Raw genomic sequence first — 21,818 nt, 5'->3', positions numbered from 1 at the left:
TTATACATTAATATTTATTTTTTATAATTAGTGTTATACTCGTTCTGTTCCCAAAAGTAAGATTTTTTAAACTGTTCACGCTTATTAAGAATTCAATAAATGTTTATAACTTTTTTTTTTACCTTTTTATACACTTTCCAATAACTTTTCACCAATGAAATTTAATCAATTCAAATATTCTCATTTAATGTTTCTTAAAAGCATAAAAAGTTCATTAAACATATAAAAATCTATCTTTGTGGAACAAGTAAAAAATCTAAAACATCTTACTTTCGAGAACGGATGAGCGTAACATAACTAATTGTATTGATAAAACCTGGACTGGATAGGGTAATATGGTGATTTTTGGTACAAATATTTGAACATGTTTCATATACATTTGTTATTTAGATATTTTTAGGTTCTTATACATCAGAACTGAACTCATCCAGACCCAGAAGAACCCAACTCAAAATCCACACATAAATTTATAATATTCAAGCAGACCTAATTTCAAAAAAAAAACACCTGAAAAGAATAACACGTACCTAAATGGATAGCCAATATTCATGCCTAACTGATTTTATAAACTAATAAGAATGAATATTACTATGTATTTGGCTAAATTGAGTGAAATATAAAGATTTTTTATTTAGTAAAATATTTATATGGAAAATTAAGTGACAATAAATGTAATACATTTTTATTGTTTTGATTTAAGTTATTATTTTATTCACAAAACATATCTTTGATTTATGTTTTTGGTTACGTAATTTTCTACCGATTGAAACTAAAAAAAAAGTTTTAGTAAAACAAACTAAATCGAACGCTTAACCATATGCAAAACCCAATTATTTTACATATTTAATTTTATAATTGGCACAAAATTAATGATGATTAACTAATAAATAAAAATCTGCACTATTATTATTATGGTAATATAATTAATGATGTGATGTATTGTTAAGGTAATATAATTAGAGAAATTGTTAAACTGTGTGAAATATGAAAAGATAATTAATGTAGTTATAGTAAAATTACTAAAAAGACATTATATTTTTTTTTATTGATATCCATGTTTCCAAACAATTATCATTTATATTGTTATCTATGTTTTTCAACAATACTAAAAGATATTTCAATTTTAATAATATAGATATGCAAGCGTAAACCTATCTTCTATGTATGTGTGCCACAGTGTGTTGTATAAATATTGCATGGTTTTAGCACGCAAGATAGATTTTTATGGCATACACACATACAAGTAACAATTTGATATACAATAACTTTACGGTATGTGTTCTTTAGTCGAAAAAAAAAAACTTTGCAGTATGTTTTTCTTAGACTATAGTTTTGGGGGTTAGAAAAGTAAACATATCTTAAATTGATTGGAGTAGATGGCCACCAACACCCTGAAATTTTCTTAGGTAGGGGTCATTTATAGAGTAATTGTAATGGGTTTGGGGCCATTGTATCATGGAATTTAGCGATCGTGAATCCGATAACTACCCATTACACAATCATATCTTGAGCGAGTTACCATAAAAGACACATTTGTCTTTTTCCTTTCATAAAAGAACACATTGTACTTGCAGCACACAATTCATCAAAACCAAGACTTTTTTTTGACCATTATACTCTTTAGCTTCATGTGTAATCAACAAAAGAAAGAACTAGTTACTTTTTTCTTGTTACTTAAATTAGGAAAATAATTGGGCTATTAATGTTTCTCCAAACCGAGATGCCCTCTGTCTATGTCGCAGACTTCACTCAATTTATCTTCTTCGGGGGTCTTCTCGCCTTCGACTGCAACTCGTCACGATCAAGCTTGGTGGCTTCTCTCCCGTTACAATCGCCAGCCACTGTACTCCAACCAACAACTCTCCACCGCAATCCTCCTCAGTCGTGTATGCTTCGTATGCTTCCTGATTCACCTGTCTCGAGCTCTCTCTTCTCCGCTGCAGCTCATCGTAATCTGTCTCGGGCCACCAGACCATCTCCGTCATTTTCTCTGCCGACGGTGTTATGGTTGGATTCAAGCCTTGTCGTGCTCGTTATCGATGTCTTTGTCTCGTCACATAAGATATCGAACAACAGTGGTGGATTTTCGATTATTTTCAGATCTAGTCCTTCAGTTTTTAATTCCTTTCAATTGGGCTCAAAACTTTTATTTGCAGAAATGCCCTCTTAAATTATAAAACTTTCAGCTGTGCAGTTTAAACCTCTTTTTAATTTTATTTGTCTAGTGCTACCTCACAATCCTCAAATTATAGTTTTTATCAATAAAAAGACAACAACTATGTTCTTATAATAAATGTATCTCTCTTTTATCAATCATGAATAAAATGAAGAAGTTGGAACAAGAGATTGAAGACAGGTTTTTGTGACAATTTTGTATGGATACGTCTTTATGGTTATGTGGACATGAGAATTGTGGACATACAAGTTATGGACACTGTTTTGTGGATATGGATTGCTTCTAACAGATTTGAGCCTCATTCAGAAACAATTAGAGCGTGTCACTCTAGCACCAACACATCCACAAATTGCTTCAACTTCCTCCACTAGAGAATCACAAGATAAAATATTGAATTCAACACTATCAAACTTGAGCAAGATAAAATATTGAATTCGTGTTGACGAAGTGATGTGGTTAACATCATGTTAGCAGTGACCACGAACGTAACACCATCGAGATTGTTGGTGAAACCAATGAGATCTCTCGTCTTGCTCAACACTTTTTCGTCCAACACTGTATACTGCTTCTTGGTCTCGATCTTCGTACTTATCGTAGACAAAAGGCACCGTGAAGAGAAGCACAAGAGCTGTTACAGGAGACAAGAGGTTTGTTTAGTCAGAGACTCAACCATTAATTTCCCCTCCCAGTCTCCCTGACAGAGACTCAACCTTTAATAATCGAGAAAAAGACCTACATCAAAGCTGATTAATGATCAACTTACTTATTGATGAACATGGTGTCATTAGACCAGAGAAACAGCACAGTGAGAACAACAATCACGACATGGCAGAGCAGAGTGCTAATTAAGGTGGTACTCCATTAACTCTAAGAGAACCCAAGCAGCTATAGCACCACCGAGTACACCACCAGACATCTTCTTGTTCTTCCACATGAATATATCAGTCGCTGGCTCGCTGCAAATAGGACTAGAATCGAATCAAATGAAACATTACATACACTACATATTGAATCACTCAACATTAGATCAACAAGTATACTACAAATCCAGATTCAAATCACAAAACTTCAACAAGTAAATCTCCATCTTAAGAAAGCCTCTAGGTTTTATAATTCATACGAAAGCAAGACCAGATCGGAGCTAACATACGTTTTCCACGGCCGAGAACCTTGTGCACATGCTTCTCCCTTCCGAACAAGCCATAAGCTTTCGATTCCACAGCTGAGGGAGAGTTCGAAGACTTCTTGTTCTCGTCGTCGTCACTTACCACCATGGTGGATCCTTGAAATGCACTTTTCAAAGGTCCAAGGTTCAAATAAAAGTAGTATTTTAAATGTCAATCCATTTCTAAGTGTTTCAATTCAAAGAGAATTCAGGTTCATACTTAAGCTAAGTGCATTCAATGTAATGAAGTGATTTGATCAATGTAACAAGATTCTAACACAATTAACTAGCAAATTTCAAGCAAATGGATAAAGGAGAAATCATGGGTGTAAGAATTTGATTTCAGATGACTAAGATGTAATCTAAAATGACAAAGTTTCAATCAACACATTTTCCTAAGTCTAGATAACAATTCTAAGCAAGTTTTTTGTCAAGACAAAAGCTCATTTACTCTCATTGATCAAAAATCAAATTCATTTGGTTTGTGTCAATCAAGCAATCATTAAGAACAGATCATTCAACTTTCTAAACTCTCCTAACATCAAATGCCTTTGGTAGGGTAAGCTAAGAGCATGTTGAGTTGGCTCAGACATTTCATCGAACACCTCTCGGGCAATGAAATGTCTAGATTTCTAATCTAAAATGGCCAACTCTAGATTAGCATTAAGATCACTCAATCAAGCAAGGAAACATATTAATCTACTCTAAACATTCTGGATCATCACTTAATCATCCTAATCATCCTAACCCATGAATCCAAAGATGACTACTCACTAATCATTTTAATCACACTTAAACCCATGATAGATGAAAGCATAATCAAAATAGAAGAAGAGATAATCACAAGTAAACAAGAGAATAGAAGTACTAATTGCATAAACTCCAAAGATCCCCCAAAGGTTTCAGTGTTTTACAATGGATAAAAGGATGTCCTTTCTTAACCAAGACAAAGACTATTTATACTAGGAGGTTAAAAACACGAAATCACTTTAGGTTAAGTGACTGCAGCGGCCTTGTTTAAAACCGCTAGGAGCAACCGCTAGTAAGGGGAGTGTAGCGGCCTTCATTCTGGTCGCTATAGTCGCCGCTGGGAGCTTCTTCTTCGTCTTCAGAACATGTATAGCGGCTTAGGTAGGGACCGCTAGGAGAGACCGCTAGATTCTTCTGACTCTCGCTGTGTGGGTTTGGCCGCTGATTCTGACCGCTGTGCCCTGGATTAAATGGAATTGATTGGAGTTTCCTCGGGTTTTCTCTGTCTTTCTCCAGCGGCTAAGGTAGAGGCCGCTAGAGGTGGCCGCTGTGGAGTTGTTGTTTTAGCTGTCTTGGCAGAGACCGCTAGCCAGGCCGCCAGTACATTCCTGCGACCACAATCTCTCCATTTTGCTCCATTTCACCTGAATACCTGCTCTAAAGGTTCAACAATGCAAATGCAGATGCAGGGACACTAAATGCACTTAATTGTATGCAAGATGAACCCAAAACAAGAGAAATGATAGGGTTAAGCTATGAAAATCAGTTGATATCAATCCTCTCCGATTCATATCCATGTATATAACATCTCCACGACCTTGGCCTAAGAAACAAAGTGGGGGCAAAACAACATATCTATGTCAAAAACAGAACAGACTAAACCAAAGGATCTATAACTTCTTCAACCAAGACAAAATCGCGATACAAACCCATACCTTTTCGCGTGATGGGCCGGATTTTCTGCAGATGGAACCGCGATTCTCATCCATAGCTGTTTCGGAAGGTGAAGATTTCACCATTACGGAACCTGGCTTTACGAATTATAGACTAATAATTTCTTGCTATTGGGTCGCCATGGATGGAAGAGAAGGAATCGAAAGAAAAACGTGGTTGGGATTACAGATTGAGAAAGTAGACCAGTGTTTGTTTTTAAGAAATTGGTAAAAAATAATAATTAATGTGACTTTGATCAGCTTAGTAACGAGAAAGAGAAGTGTAGTTAAAGGGTATATATGCCAATCAACATAGAGGAAGTGTGTGCCAAGCACATTGTGTCTTTTAGAGTAAATTGAAAGACATAATGTATCTTTAGGCATAATTTTTTTCTCATATCTTATGATAGGTCAAATAATAGGTTTCCTTTTAATTTTTAAAATATTTGACAACACACATAATTGCGTATGAACGAACACATATACCTAAGTCTTGGACTTCATTTATTTTTGGTAGTTTTCCAAGAAATTGAGTGAATTAGTGGTTAATTTCCGGTCAATATTATTTGAAATTGATGCATGATAATTCTTTTTTTTTATAACAAACAGTTATCTATTGCTGAAGCTTGATGTGGTCTGGATAAACATGCCAGAATAGAACAATCAATAAAATAAAGTCTTCTATGAAATGACTTTGCAGTCCTAGCTGAAGAATATGTATCGTCTCCAATTCTGTTACGAAGGTTCGCCGTGTTTGAGGCTCCTAATTTATCATTGCAATCAGGTTATTGCAATATGTCGAATGCTAGAGTATATTTTACATAGTCCATTTCAGTATTTCCACTTTTGTGTATAAAAAAGATTCGTCGTTTTAAGTTCTTCATCCCCATAAATTGAATCTTTCACGGACTTATTATTCAAACTCATCCGCAACCAGTGAGCTGAGATATAAGGGTCCATGAACCATTCACCATATAGATATTATCCAAAATTAAAATTTGTGGTTCCTCCATGCAATGTTCCTGTGGTGACGAGGATATTGTCTCATTGATACATGATAATTTTGAATGTTAATTATCGTACGATTAATTAATATTACTAACTATTGTTAATTTTAACAACCAACTAAGATATTATGCACTAAACTATCTTACCAATTGATACAAACTAGCATACCGGTTCTTACATATTGTTATGAGATATATGCTGGTCGACATAATTATAAAATAAATACGTTATATTATATGTGACCATGAATATAGTTTGTACTATTCTGATTCGGTTGAAATTAATGATTTTTTAATTTTTTTAATAAATACTCCCTCCAATTTTTATTATTATATGATGTTTTGAGATTTGACATATATTAATAAAATATTAAATTTTATATATTTCTAGATAAAAAAACCATTAATTATCTAACTAGCTATATTTCAAATACTAGATAATCTGCAGAATATTAAAAGTAATATCACAAAAAGATTAATATATTTTACATTGAAAAATGAAAACGACATGTAATTTAAAACAATTTTTTTATAAATGTCATAGTTGTCATTGTTACATCACTACGTGATGGTCGACATATTTAGAGTATGATTATCGAAAGTTTCTTAGGATGGAGTTCTTAGCGAAATATAAAAATCCGTCTTTTAACTAAAAAAATCAAAAACCGGCTCTTAAATAACTTAAATATCTTATTTAAAAGCCGGTTCTTAGCTTTTTAGTTAAAAGTTAAGAGACGAGTTCTTATATTCCGTTAAGAACCTTACTCTAAGAATCTCTCAGTAATCGTGCTCTTACGATAACTATACAATAAATGCTATAGAGTTACAGAATAGAATGATTGGAGAACAGTGAAGGTACACTATCGTTTGAATAATTAATTTTTGAGGATATGCCGTATTAGAGGTGAGCATTCGGATACCCATTCGGGTTCGGTTCGGATCTATTTGGATTTCGAGTTTTTGGGGTCAAAGATTTCAGTCCCATTCGGATATTTTTAAATTTCGGTTCGGATCTTTGCGGGTTTAGATAACCCTTTTAAATGATTTTTAAAATTTTAAAAATCATTATATAGTTTAAATTTCTCAGAATATATAAATAAAATAATATATTGCATATAAATTTGAATAACATATGTAAACTTACCATATAAATTGGTTTGGTTTGAATATTTTGATAGAGAACCAATAGATATTTCAAGTATTTTTTATGTTGTGAGTGTATTTTAGCTATTTTAGACATTTACTTTTTACTATTTCTATATATTTTCAAGTATATATTTTGGATGGTTTTTTAATATACATTAAATCTAAAAATAATAATATATAAATCTACTTCGGATACATTCGTGTACCCAAAATATTTCGGTTCAGATCATGTTCGATTTCGGTTTTTTAGATACCAAGATTTTGAACCCATTCGGATATTTAATTAATTTCAGTTCATATTCGTTACTACTTTTTCGGATCGGGTTGGGTTTTTTTTGCCAGCCCTATGCCATATCTTTCTATTGTCTATCTCCATGTCATGTGAAGTGTGGCCTCATAGGTAGATAATACAAATCTTACATAATCATCCCATGAAATGTTGACGAGAAGGTAAAAAAGCACCTACTAATCTCAGTGATTATTGCATTTTTTAATTTCATCGTTGAAGTTTCAGATCTTATGCCTATTATCTCAAGCGTGTGTGAAATCAGTTTTAAAGATGAGTTCTGCTACTATGAGCTTCTTCTTAAAAAACCAAAAAGATAACAAATCCTTTAGCAAAAAAAGAAAAGAAGATAACAAATCCATTGATGACTTGGGTAAGAAGAAACACTCAATCTTTGATATATTCAGTTTGGTTTTGAATGAACACATGAATCAAAACTTTTCTTTTGGTTCTTCACGATAGAGAAAGGAGAAATCAACATTTGATTATGAATACTGGAAAAAAAAACTTGCAGAATCAAATAGTCCGAAGCTGTCTAAAGATTCAAATGGGAAATAAAAAAAAAAGTAAAATCTTGTAAGAAGTTACTGAAACAAATCTGCAAAGAATTGAACCTATTAAAAACCAAAATCTAAAAGAAACAACCTCTGCAGTTTGTAGCTCTACAATGGCATGGATGTCCATTTTCTTGTCCAGATGTTAACGGTCTGCGTCCATAGTCTCGCGTGATCTCATCTCCTGCAGCTATCTGTTAAGGGGAAAAAGATCAATTAAGGTCCAACAGTTTAGAAACTTCTTTCAAGCAAATAGAGAAGAGGACGAGAGTTTTACATCTGTACTGGCGTATAAACCGATATGAGCAAGAGAGGACTCCATGCTTTCCACAACAACTTGGTACGTTACAAGATTCGGAGAGCAGCTAGAAATGAAAATAAATAAAGATTAAAATCAGAAGTCATGTTTTCTAGGTGGGAGTTTACCCACGCCGCCTGGTTACGCAGATGGGTAAATAAAAGTGGTATGTGGGGCGCTTAGCACCTTTCCGAGTCCGCCATACCACCCGACCACACATGGTTATCAGAAGTCATGTTGTAGAATGATGCAAAAGAATTGGTAGACTTCAGACTCACCTGTGGTTGATGAATCGAGAGACGTTTCCATGAGTAGTAGCATCAATAATAAAATCAGTTTCTCCTTCAATTAATCTACCAATGTCGTTGATGTTAGCATCAACATCATGTATGTAGCTGCAACCATCTTCTCCATACCTATGGTTATCAAAAGCAAGACCTTAACTTCAGTTCCAAGCAAGAAGACAAACATGGGAGAAGATTAAGAAAAAGCTATGTACTGAGTTCGTCTCTTGTTTGCTTCTTGCTGATCAAGAACTTCTCCAATGTATTCGCAGACGAATGTGCCACGTAGTATATGCTCACAAGCTCGTACTCCCCATCCCTGTGTCGATCAATCAGTCATGGATACTGGAACTGAAGCCAAGACGGATAGATAAACAAAGGATGATGACTCACCATGCTTTCTGTGCTAAAAACTTCAAGTTTAGTGCGTATTCCGTTTTGCAGAACACGATTATGACATGTTCTAGAGCATCCACAGAGCTCATTGCATTCATAAACAGGATAACCCTCCTACAACATTGCCAGGAACAATCATTAGTTGAACCACATGTAGTGGATATGATATTAACAAGATCTAAAAAAAAACTACCTCCAGAATGATCCGTTCTTTGTCATCATATGGGAATCTACACCTCATGGACTTCCCATATATGTCTCTAGATTCCTCAAAATCGTTACCGAAAAGGTACACGTGATCACAAGTCACAGGCGAGCACACTGAACCAGGACAGCCACACCTTAGTTGCAGTTTCTGCATGGACAGACAAACAAACAATGTTACAACAGAGAAGACACAATCTTGTTTCAGATTTAGGACAGGTGAGATTACCTCCTTTGCAAGATCCACTGAAGGATTAAGCATTGGTTTCGTAACATAAGTAAAACATTCCCATGGCTTCTTCTCACACTGCTTCAAAAGATCCTCATCCACGACGCAAGATACCGGAACTGGTTCCTTACCAAAGCTTATGTCACTGCACAGAACATTGGTCTTTCCCAAAGGTCTCTTAGTAAAATGATGAGCCTCCATGATACAATGACACTCGTCCACTTCCAAACCGTTATCAGAAGCTTCTCCGCCGTCTTCAGCTATCTTGGATCGATCGTTCTCTTGTCTTGGGATCAAGGGAGATAGAAGATTTGGTTCTTTAGAAGGCTTGCATCCGTTAGAGCATATGTAACCTTCCAGATGCCATATCAATTGCACACCATGCTCGCCGCAGAGCTTCGCGGCCTTGAGATAGACCCTCTCAGGCAAAACACCGAACTTAGCCTCCATAGAGTTCTCAAGGCTCACCTTACAGCAAGCTGAGCGAGCAGCAGACAAGATATCTTGGTTATTAGGACGAAGTTTGGCTTTCTTAATCTTCGAGAACAAGATGTTGGAAACCACAGAGCAATGAGCATCATCATCTGCCGATCTATCGAAGTTCGTACTATCACTCGGAGGCGGTGATGATTCAGTTTTTGATTTAGTAGAATCTTGCATTATCCTCCTCTTCATGTTCACACCAGCTCGGTTTCTAATCCTACTATACGAGACAGCTCCGAGACTCTTCTTGAACTTATTCGGACGGCTTAGCCTACCAGACTTCATCCTGTAGGTACTATTAAACCTTAACCCCTTTTTCGGACCACGAGAGCTAACTAGTCCTCCCATGTGTTCTGCCTGATGGTGACGGCCAAGGTCAGGCAATAAATTGAATTTCAACCCGCAGAACTTGCATACATATCTATGTACACCACCACTTGTGCTCTCTATGTTTTGGCTCGCAACGATCTGTGAGTTACTTGCTTCAGGGTTTTGAGACTCAGAAGCAACTGTTAGCGTCTTGCATTCAGAAGGATGCACGGCTTGAACATGTACCAGCAGCTGTTCTTTATCTCCAAAGTTGCTGCCGCAAGGTATACACTGAAGAAGCATGCACTTCTCCGCGAACTGCACGTGATGTCTCTCCTCCACGTGAGCTTCCAGAAGCTTTGGCTTCACGAAAGAATCTAAACAAATAGCGCAAGCGAATCCAACGAAAGGCCATTTCTCTTCGTCTCCCGTTTCTTCTCCTTTACCATTGGTGATGGCAAGAGGAGATTCTGATGCATCTTCTTCTCCATAAGCGTTGAAACCCCATATCCTAGCTAATCTCTCCTTTTCATGGGACACTAGCTTCATCAAGAACCTCCCAACTCCAGCATCAGCGTCTCTCGAAGCTTCTGATATCGCCCACTCGAGCTGTTGGTCCACCGGGACAGAGTTTCTTAACGACAAGAGACTTTTGAAGAGCTTGTAGAAAACATCACAAGCTTGATGCAGAGGCAGCTTCTCCTCGCGAGATGAACAGCTCCTTAGAAGATCTACAAACACTTCTTTCGATATGATCCGGCTCTTTCCGTTCCTCGCACGCTTGAGCCAGTTGGGGAGGTGCTGCTCGCAGTATAGCGTGTGCTTCGTCGCGAACTCGTTGCAAGGAACGTAGCTGTTCTCTGAGCAAGAACCGACGCATAAGTTATCCTCCTTGTTGCAATGCTCAAGCATCTCAGTGAAGCTAGTGGTGGTTCCATTGGGCACAAAAGGAGGAGGCACCACCACTACGTCTTGATATTGAGTTGCTTCTATCATCTCCGCAGCCTTTCTTTTAACCAGAAGATGAGATGAGGAGTTGTTATCAGGCGTCATCATCACCATCTCTGTGTGAGGACGGTGCTTCTTGCAGTACAACATTCCAGGTAGAGATCTGTGTTTGCATTTGGTGCCGAGAACGGTAACTCCTCCGCACATTGGTGCTTCAGCAGCAGCAGGAGACGCCTCGTTCTTTATAGCTTTGGTGGCGAAACGCGAAGCTAAATGAACACAGCAATAGATATCGCCTTCGTTCGCCCATCTCACACACTGTCTTCCTTTTGCTTCGATGAACGCTGTACACTGCTGACTCTTGTTTCCAGAACCAAACGGTTTCTTCACAACTGTGAGTGACAAATCATTCGTCTCTCTTGTTTTCACTAGCTGCGAACCGCTCGCTTCTACAACAATGCCATCCCACAGGTCCGTACCATTCACTGGTGTGTTCATTATCACATCTTCATCTTTCATCACCACCACAGGAGCATTTAATGTGTTGTCTTGTGGCGAAGTATCAGATTCCATCTGTGATGATGTGTTTGTTGTCTCAGCACGTCGAATCTCGAGTTTTGGTCTTTTATGGCTGGCCTGGACATCTGAGTTGAAGATGCTTTTGCTACTGTCCTCTTGTGCTGTTTCTGCAACGCTACGGCGAGATATTGAGAACCATTTTGTAACGTCATGCTTCCATGTTTTCCATTCTGATAATACCATTAGTTGCATCTGAGGATCAGATATGGATTTGACTTGGTTCCATTGGATACAATTGTCAAATTCCTAAACACAAAACCAGATAAAGCAGACTTGGTTAAAACAAAAAAAAACGTTTGAACAATATTATGTCTGATGACACTATCAGCCATTTACCTCTTTCAGCAACTCAACACTCTCGGCGTTCATTGCATCATTACATTTCTGTGCCCATGAAGGAAACGAGTTTTCAAGCCAGTTTGGATCCATGTATCGTTGCAATATCATCTGAACAACATAACACAAAGTCAAGACATGACTACAGAAAGTGAATATAAAGCCTAACAAGAGCTTACACTATGAAGCTTCACAAGCATTCTTCCAAGTTCTTGATAACTTGTGCTTCTTGAAGCCTCCATTGCAAACTCTTTCCAGAATATTATATCGTTACCTGACTCAACAACAACCTGCAACATCGAAAGAGCTGAAACCAAAGTGCACTCTGAAGCTTCAAATATATAAGCTTCAAGCTTTATATACCTCTGAGTGAAACTGGTCAACTATATTGAGCATTCCAATGGTAAGCTTCCTCATAATGTTGCGTCGAGCAACGGTAAGATCTTTAACCATTTTAACTCCAACTTTGTGCGACTTGTATGCAATAGGATCAGGGAACTCATAGATGGACCTAACGAGCTGCATATCTGCCCATGAGTAGTTCTTTGTATGTGGGAAAAAGATCACATAGTACTTTTTTCTATCATGAGTTGGTTTCCCTCTTAAAGTCGTCAATGGCCAATCTGCTCTCGCGCATCTGATTCCAGCTTGCCATTTCCCTCTCCACTAATAACACCAAAAACATTAAACCATTATGAACTTAAAACTCAAGAGAAAGATGATGAAAGAGTTATGATTATTATTAGTACCTTCACCCACAAAGCTACAGGTTCATCTTGTTGTAGCCATTTAGGCTCAGAAGGAGATGATGACTCTCCTTCCACATTATCACCACCAAGATTTTCGGTTTCTTCGTTAACTACATCGGTGGTACTATGCTTCTCTGCGTTCAAACCATCCAGCTCAGGCTTTAAAGCCGAGTCATTAAGTTTTGAATCCTCAACATCAACGTCAAGTAGCATTTCATCCATTGTAAGACCACCATGAGTTTCAACTTGTTCAGCGCCTTGTGAGCTCGAACAAGACATAACTTCCATAACCACTACTTAGAGATGATGATTCACTTCTTTAAACCCAGGATTTGACCAGATTACACGCTCTGTGGATGCAAAAAACAAAAAAAAAAACAAAATTTAAGGACAAACAACAACAACATGACACATATCCATTGCTTTCCTAATCAACATGAATCAAAAATACTGGCAATAACCATTTTACATTTATTTGAAGGTAAGATTTTTTTTAGACATAAGAAGGTAATAGCTATGATATGAACAATGATTCTTCAGGATCAGATCTTGTCAAAGTAACTTCTGATTGGGGATGATCAATTGGCTAATACCCATAAGTTTCTACTAATAAAAATCAAGACTTGATCTAAACCCAAGAAACAGAACTGAAAATAATTACTCGAAAGGTCAAGAAAAATCAAGAATTTGAAGATTCTCAATCAAACCCAGGTGCCCAAAAATGTTAATATGCATAAAAGCCATAAAAAAAAATTAAACATTTATTCTTAAGGTCAAGTAACACAATAAACTTATAAGCAGAGTCTAGCAGACACATAAAAAATCAATGTACGGGATAAACAACAAGAACATAGGTCACATAACCATTGCTTTCCTAATCAAAATATTGACAATAATCTACTAATTCAGCTAGAGGTTCAGATCTTCTGAAGTAACTTCTGATTGGGGATGAACAATTGGCTAATACCCACGAGTTTCCACTACTAAAAATCAAGACTTGATCTATATACATAGATATATATATATATATATATATAAAGGTGGGTCCATAGATCAAAGAACCAGAAGAGAAAATAATACCAATTTTGAAGATTCTCGACCAAACCCAGGTGCCCAAAAATGTTAAAATGCACAAAAGAACCAATCTTAGATCTAATATTTTACTGTAAGGTCAAGTAACACAATAAACTTGTTAGGAGATACATGTAAACAGGCATGGCGGAATCAAAGGCTAGGTCACGGAAGATGAACCAATCCAAAAACGATAATGCGCAAAAAAGAAAAAAAGAATATATAAAGTGGATACAACATCATGTATGATAAGTATCGAAGCAAATGTTTTTAAACCTAAAGATTTGGGTATCGGACATGGAAGGTCACACACCTTGTTGATCTGTAGATTCGAATTAGAGAGGTTGAATCTAAGGGGTTTTGAGATGTATAACCTTTTTTGTGTATAATAGTTCTTTTTCTTCTGGATTATCTCTAGGTCGAGGGCATCGGTATTTGGGCATGTACCATGGCCACAATGTCGAAAAAGGGAAAGATGATTTCTATGCTAGGTAGAGATAACTTTTTTCATTTTTATTATTATTGTGTGGTGGTTTATAAATCGAGTTACAAAAATAAAATAAGAGAATAATCTGTACGAAAGAAAAATATAGTATCGGACTTTTATAAATATAAACATGACCGAGTTAAATGGGGGTAGTTTTGTTATAGTTATGTTAGCTGTAAATATTGGACTAAAATATCTCTAATAGAATTATAATATTTCATTTTTTGCCAACTAATATTTCATTTTCCTTAATAATATACTATCATCTTGTATAGTTTTTTTTTTGGTAACGTTAACTTTTCAACATCCGTAAAGAATGAGGTGATTTTCTCAAATAAAACCATGAAATTATAACACTTATAATTGGCAATTGAAGTCAATTACCAGAAGCACTGTTCCTAATGTTTTAGTTTTCTCACTATACACATAAGATTGTTATACTGAAACAAATTATCACATCTCTAAATCATATTATTACATAGTTAGCTAGTATTTTTCTAATATAGACATTACACATATTTTTTACTGAAAAAAATATTATTATGCGATTTATCTATTTTTTTGTTTTTATATAGTATAGATGCACAACATTATACTATAAGCTATATGATATCATATATTTATAAGTTTTAAATGAAATTAAACTAGATTAAGTAATAATAATAAAAAATATGTAGTAGGTATATACACAGTCAATTTTTAAGATTTATTTTTTGAAAAATAGTAAACTGTGCAAATATTCGGATCCGTAAACCAAATCAAATAGTAAAAAACCATAACTGAACCCGATTTAACCAAGATATTTCGGTACCCACAAATATTTGAATCACAATTATATACTAAAATATATTAATTATTTAGATATAACATTTATAAAATATTCAAAATGCATTAGAATATCTAAATATTATCTAAAATAGCTATAGTTAAATATCTGAAAATATCAAATACTCAAAACACCAAATATATTAGAAATACATACTTGTATTCTATTCAAATACTCAAATCGAACCAATTTCATATTAGTTTTAGATATTTAGTTATAAATTATTCATATTTATATTTTATATTTTATCTATTATTTTTATTTTTGGATTGTAAAGAGATAAGATATATTTGGATTTTTGAAAATTTTATATAATTTAAATAGATATCTAAACCTAAACCGAATCCGCGAAAAGATTATTTTCAAATGATAAGATTATTCTTTTTACCAAACATCCTAACTGAACATAACCAAAATTTATAAATGTCCAAATGTGGCTTAAATCTCTAGTTCTAATAAATATCAGAAAAGACCCGAATTAAACTTGAATGGGTATCTCAACGCCCATTAAAAATAAAATAGATGACTACTGAGGAAATGCTAAAACTAAACCTTTAGAAATAAGATTATACTATTTTCAGCATTAAGTATATTTATTAAATTTTTACGATTTCAAAATAATTTTCTGTTTTTATAAACGTGTTATCGATATAGTTAAAATGAAATGTCTGTTTGAAATTTTTACAATTTTTTATTCTTTAGTTTAAAATAGTTGTTGTTCTAATGATTTCGTTGTTTTGTGATTTAAATATTTTGTTATCCCACTATTCAGCTCATATATCGGTTCTTATCGGTAATACTGTATAATTTTGAAGTAGCAAATAGTTATTAAATTACAGAATAATTTAAAATTACTGAATAAATTTTTATAGTTAAATATTTTTGCAGGATAACGGAATATAAACTATCTAAAATAAAATTTTAACTATTTTATACAAGATTCAATTTAAATAAAACATTGATAGTTGAGCTAATTATATTACAAAACAATAAATTAAATATTTTAAAAAATATAATTCTTATTATAATTGTTGGACCCAGTTTTGGTCAATACGTTAATGGGTCACGATCAAGTAAATGGGCCGCAAAGAGTTAAAGCCCATAGCGAACACTCGAACTCTAGACGGAGACTTCGAAGATCCGGAGATCGCGGAACAGTTACGGAGATCGCGGAACGGTTGCGAGCATCACGGAGCAGCCCGTTATAAGAAGAGATCGACGCATAAGGAAAACACACGTGGAAAACCCTAGAGAGAGCTACACCCATACTTCGACCTTGTTTTCACCCATCTTTAGACCTTGTTTTCACCCATCTTTAGAGCTTTTCTCTTAACGATCTCGTTGTAACGTTCAATCTTGTTTTACTCATTGTATTCAATCTTATTCATCAATAAAAGTCCATTTTTGCTTACCGGAAACTGATTATATCGTCGTGTTCTAAAGATATCGTTACCTACATCATTTATCTTCTTTTGATTAAACTCCCGATCACTATCAAATTCTTAGTATAGATTTTAGGATCTACAATAATTACTTAGCTTATTTTAATATATTTATATTAATACATTAACATCTTATGTTATTGAAAAGAAAATATAGAGTAAACTTACTTACTACGTAACTTGTATTTAAAAAATAATGTATTTATTTATAGTTTAAATCTTATAATTAAACAATTAAATAAAATAGAAAATTTGATTCGACAAAAAAATCTTTAACACACTTTATGCAAATATGTTTTCTCTAGTACAAAACATTTGCTATTAGCAATGAGTTTTTTTTTTGTTCTGCGATGATTGAACTCTAGACTTGAACAAGTGGTTTGAAACCAATTGGATTCAAGAATTTTGAAACCAAATTCTGAAACCAGTTATTTGTATCAAATGGAGGATAAAAACAAGAATTGATTTTGATAAGACAAGAATTGGATTCAAGCATTTTGAAACCAATTATTGTATCAAATGGAGGACTTTCAACGGTTAAATCTTGCTCAAAATTTGACAAATGATTTCTAATCTCTAAGTGGTTTGAAGACAGTTCCACCTGGGGTTGAAATGGAGAAAGCAGAAGACTTAGAGCTGTTGAAACTTAGTGATCTACCTGAGTTGCATCGAACACCCGGATGATCATATCTCTCACGAAAACTCGAGGGAAAGAGGATCAAATACTCATTCGATTGAACAAAGGTAGTCTTATTGAAACTTTGAATAATCTTATTCTAACTAGTGTTTAACTTCTGTGTGCTCACAACCATGAAGAGAACATGATAAGAGTATACATTAATAAGGTTAGTAATTATGGGGGGGGGGGGGGGGGGGGGGGGAGGGTGGGGTGACTCGGGTTGTGAGCACACAGAATTTAAACTTCCGTAGCCCACTCAATTGCTCGCTTATCTCTTTTTCAAAACTTCTCAAGCAGACGAATTGTTTTGCTCTCCTAACAGACACTTTGTGTATTTTACTGGATCATTTCACGAGGACCCTGATTGGAGCAGGTGAAGAGCAAGATGGGGTTTATTTCTTCAACGATGTCATGGCTGTGAGTTCATGTTGATGGCTCAGTTGTTAGATCAGTTGATCAGTTTCAGTTGCATCAAAGGCTAGGACATCCGCCGTTTTTTGTTTTGTCGGCACTACCATTGTCTTTAGTTTCAAATATAACTGCTGCTCATAGTCCATGTGACACTTGTTTTCGAAGAAACCAGACTAGAGAGATTTTTTATGAAAGTTCTAATAAAACTATTGAGTGTTTTCAACTGATTCAATGCAACGTTTGGGGACCATACATAACACGTTCATCTAGTGGAACCCTTTATTTTCTGACCATTGTTGATGATTTTTCGTGTGCTGTCTAGACATATTTGCTACTTGAGAAGTCGGAAGTACGGACAGTCCTACAAAAATTTTGCACGATGACAAAGAAACAATTCAACAAAGAAGTGAAAACAGTTAGAAGCGACAATAGCACAGAGTTTATGTGCCTTGGAAATTTTTTCGAGAAAGTGGTATCCTTCATCAAACTTCATGTGTTGCTACTCCGCAACAAAATGGTCGTGTAGAACGCAAACATCGACACATCTTGAATGTGTCACGAGCGCTGCTATTTCAAGCAAGCTTACCAACAAAGTTCTGGGGTGAAGCAATTATGACGGCTGCACATCTTATAAATTGTATGCCATCAGCGGTTCTTCAGCACAAGTCACCATATGAATTCTTGTACAGCAAGCAACCATCTAATATCACTTAAATTACCCTAAGGAGTGATTTATACTCTCTCAAATAAGAGGTCGAGTTGTAGTACTTAGGGATCGAATCCACAGGGAACTAGGGAACCAAATAAATCTAATCAAGTTGATTAAGCTAGGTTGATTATTATTAAATGTAAAAGATAGGTTTGTGAGCATGTTAATTGCTCGATTGATTGATTGGGGTTTGATGGAATGATGGTTTGCTAGACTTAGGGTTTCTATTCAGGCAATCATGATTATAGTAGTATAGAGACTAAGGTTGGATATTCTAGAACTCAAACTAAGCACTAATCTATCAACTTCACATGTTTAGATTATCTATTACTAGAACTAAGATCTCAAATCTCGCATATTGATCTTGAGAAAGTGTCGATCGACGCTATCAACGAGCTGTCGATCGATACACCTTTCAGACCGTCGATCGTTACAACTACCGAGTTGTCGATCGACAATCCTTCTAGCAAGCTTTAGCGACCAGGTTTGAACTATGTTCACTAGGTTCCTAGATCAACTCTCGTCTTCCTCTAGAAATCCTAGCACAATATGAATGGTTCAGGCAATAGACCATGCTCTCGCTTGCGCCTAATTATCCTAACAACATGATTGTAGTTAGCTACTCTAGAACACAAAAAAATTCAATTAAATTGATGGATATCCTAACAACTTAGCAATTCTATATTTTGGGCTAATCCCTCATCCTATCTGAACCCTAGACCTAACAGGTGGATCTATTCAAGCATGAAGTTGTCACAGAAAATTATAGAAAGAATAGATGAATAGAATAGATAAAAGCAATAACGAAACCAAAGGAGTTTCAGGAGGACTCTGAAGGAGTTCCTCCTTTCTCTCCTAACCTAAGAGAAACAATAGAATAATGCTTAGCCGTCAACAATGGCTTAGAAAACACATAAATAGGGTTTTAGGTCGTCCAATGGTGTTCTGGTAATTTGTGGTTGCTTCTGGGCTTCAGTCGGTCATAAAATATGCTCAGCCCATATTCTGTAATCACCGTCGACTGACGGCAAGGATGCACCGTCGATCGACAGTCCTTCATCTCCTCGACAGCTTTCTCTCGCGAGGCAGACTGACCACTCTTCAGTAAAACGGGCATAATTCGGCTACAGGATGCTGATTGACCTCAAACTGGCGGCATTGGAAAGATAACTCAAATTTCTATCTAGTTTCAAAATATGGGCTCAATCTAACGGTACGAAGGTCTCCATCCATAGCTAAACATCTGACGCATATGTGCAGTTCTGCACCTCAAAAGGCTCCAAAATCACCATATTTCTCCAGAACGTACATGAACCTGTAAATACTCTAAAAAGACTTCAAAACATAATAATTATATCTTAAAACACTTATATACCATGGCTGAAAGTGGGTAAAATCCATGGTATATCACCATCCTATGACCATCTCAAACTGTTCGGCAGTCTTTGCTATGTTCACCATCGTGTGAGAGACAATGACAAGTTTAGCTCACGAAGTCGACATTGTGTCTTCGTAGGTTATCCTTCTTCTTAAAAAGGATGGAAAGTTTATGATTTTGGCAAGAAAGAGTTTCTCATCTCACGAGATGTTATCTTTCATGAAACTAAATTTCCCTTCAAGAAGTGTTCTCCGAGTCCGGATGATCCTAAATCCCTCCAGATACCAGTTCAAAACGCTAGTGATGATGACTGGCTCATACAAGAAACATCTACCTTACCAGAAAGGGGGAGTACAGAGGTTGTTAGCGTACAGAAAGGGGGAGTTCAGATATTTCTATTCAGACATCACCTCTAGTCGTGTTACCTTCTTCATCTGAAACGAATCTTGAGCAGTCCCTGCAACTTCATCGGACACAGCAGTTTCATCAGAACATACAGAACATAGCACACCTGATACTTCAGACACCCCTACTCTACCGCCTGAGGTCTTAGGTCGTGGACAAAGAAATCATGCTCCACCAGCTAAGTTTGCTGATTATGTTTCACACACAACAACATGTCTTGAAGAACGCCTTCTCGCTCCAGCCTGCTCTTCATCATCGTCTCAGAAATGACTCCAGGTAAAATCACTTATCCTTTAAGTCAGTATGTCACTGATCTAAACTTCTCAGAATCCCACCAAGCCTTTCTTGATGCAGTCACTACTTGCATTGACCCGAAAAGCTATTCTGAGGCGATTAAACACAAAGTTTGGCGGGATACGATGAAGGTTGAAGTTAAAGCTCGTGAGGGCAGTGACACTTGGGAAGTTGCAACTCTTCCACATGGTAAAACAGCTATTGGAGCTCAATGGATTTATAAAACTAAGTATAATGCAAATGGGACTATTGAACGTCACAAAGGTCGCCAAGTTGGAATGGGAAATAGACAAGTGCAAGGAGAAGGTTTCAATGAAACGTTTGCGCATGTTGTTAAAATGTGTATTGTGCGGAGTCTTCTTGGTTTAGTTGTAGCCAAAGGTTGGGAAGTCCATCAAATGGATGTTCACAACCACTACAAGAAAACACACCGAATTCCGACGGAGGTTCCGACGGACACCAAGTTCGTCGGACATTTGCGACGGAATACTGACAAATTTCCGACCAAATCCAAAAAAATGAAGTCGTCGGAATTCCGTCGGCCATTTCCGACGGAATTCCGACGACATACGGTTCGTCGGAATTTTCCGACGACTTTTCGACGACATTCCGATAAAAAATGTAACCGTTGTAGTCGTCGGAAGTTCGTCGGTATATTCCGACGGAATTCCGACGACATTCCGATTAACAGCAAAGTCGTCGGAATTCCATCGGTATTTTCCGACGGAATTCCGACGAACCATGTGACCGTTGCCGACAAATACATATGACCGTTGTATAGCCGTTTGGGATTGGACAATTCCGACGGAATTCCGACGGACTTCTTTATATCCGTCGGAATTTCGTCGGAAAGTCGTCGGAGGTCCGTAAGCAATTTCCTATAAATACAACCCCTCCTCATTCAACTCATTCACACTTCATTCTCTCTTCATTCTCTTTAGTCATAACAATTCCGTGAAAATCATGTCTTCAGAAGTTTATTATCGTTCGTGGATGGATAAACCTCATTTGGATCCGAACACCAATTTGCTTACGGAAGAATACGTTCAAGGGATTGGAGAATTCATGAGGCTTGTTCAACAGCAACCGGATGCAAAAAGTGGTATGTTAAGATGTCCCTGCTCTTCTTGCAATAATAATAAGGTTATAAAAGAATTTGATGTTTGGACTCATTTGTATATGAAAGGGTTTTCACGTAATTATAAAGTTTGGTACCTTCATGGGGAAACTGGTTATGAATATGGTAGTACTAGCGAACCTCAGCCTGTTAGTGAACCTCAGCCTG

General features: G+C 36.1%; 1 protein-coding gene and 1 long non-coding RNA gene across 5 annotated transcripts; both read right to left on the bottom strand.

Moving 5' to 3' along the window:
• Positions 1–4,196: 4,196 nt before the first annotated feature.
• Positions 4,197–5,344, bottom strand: LOC106449889. The gene is made up of 2 exons (XR_001289315.3): positions 5,027–5,344; positions 4,197–4,914 (listed from the first exon to the last, which is right to left on the bottom strand). It is a non-coding gene; the product is annotated as an uncharacterized LOC106449889 (long non-coding RNA).
• A 2,582-nt stretch (positions 5,345–7,926) lies between these two features.
• Positions 7,927–14,473, bottom strand: LOC106446586 (histone-lysine N-methyltransferase SUVR5). 4 transcript variants are annotated; one of them, XM_013888361.3, is made up of 12 exons: positions 14,277–14,473; positions 12,832–13,181; positions 12,446–12,748; positions 12,262–12,372; positions 12,083–12,193; positions 9,428–11,992; positions 9,188–9,349; positions 8,992–9,108; positions 8,814–8,917; positions 8,593–8,730; positions 8,294–8,381; positions 7,927–8,210 (listed from the first exon to the last, which is right to left on the bottom strand). In XM_013888361.3, the coding sequence occupies exons 2-12, from the start codon at positions 13,117–13,119 to the stop codon at positions 8,094–8,096; spliced, it is 4,104 nt and encodes a 1,367-aa protein (XP_013743815.2). In that variant the 5' UTR covers positions 13,120–13,181; positions 14,277–14,473; the 3' UTR covers positions 7,927–8,093. The 4 variants fall into 4 exon arrangements, with proteins under 4 accessions (XP_013743815.2, XP_013743814.2, XP_048612326.1 ...); XM_013888360.3 differs by having other exon boundaries at positions 14,216–14,398; XM_048756369.1 differs by lacking the exon at positions 14,277–14,473 and adding an exon at positions 14,179–14,198.
• Between the last annotated feature and the right edge of the window lie 7,345 nt (positions 14,474–21,818).

The sequence above is a fragment of the Brassica napus genome, chromosome C4 (genome assembly GCF_020379485.1).
Source record: "Brassica napus cultivar Da-Ae chromosome C4, Da-Ae, whole genome shotgun sequence".
Lineage (NCBI taxonomy): Eukaryota > Viridiplantae > Streptophyta > Magnoliopsida > Brassicales > Brassicaceae > Brassica > Brassica napus.
This window is presented reverse-complemented; position numbering and strand designations above follow the sequence as displayed.

What these genes read in the sequence shown, in the direction of transcription:
- LOC106446586 (XM_013888361.3), bottom strand. Translation starts at nt 13,119, where the DNA reads ATGGAAGTTATGTCTTGTTCGAGCTCACAAGGCGCTGAACAAGTTGAA. An exon ending in CTGTAGCTTTGTGGGTGAAG is followed by an intron (nt 12,749 to 12,831) that starts GTACTAATAATA and finishes TGGTGTTATTAG; the next exon opens with TGGAGAGGGAAATGGCAAGC. An exon ending in CAGTGGATCTTGCAAAGGAG is followed by an intron (nt 9,350 to 9,427) that starts GTAATCTCACCT and finishes CTGTCCATGCAG; the next exon opens with AAACTGCAACTAAGGTGTGG.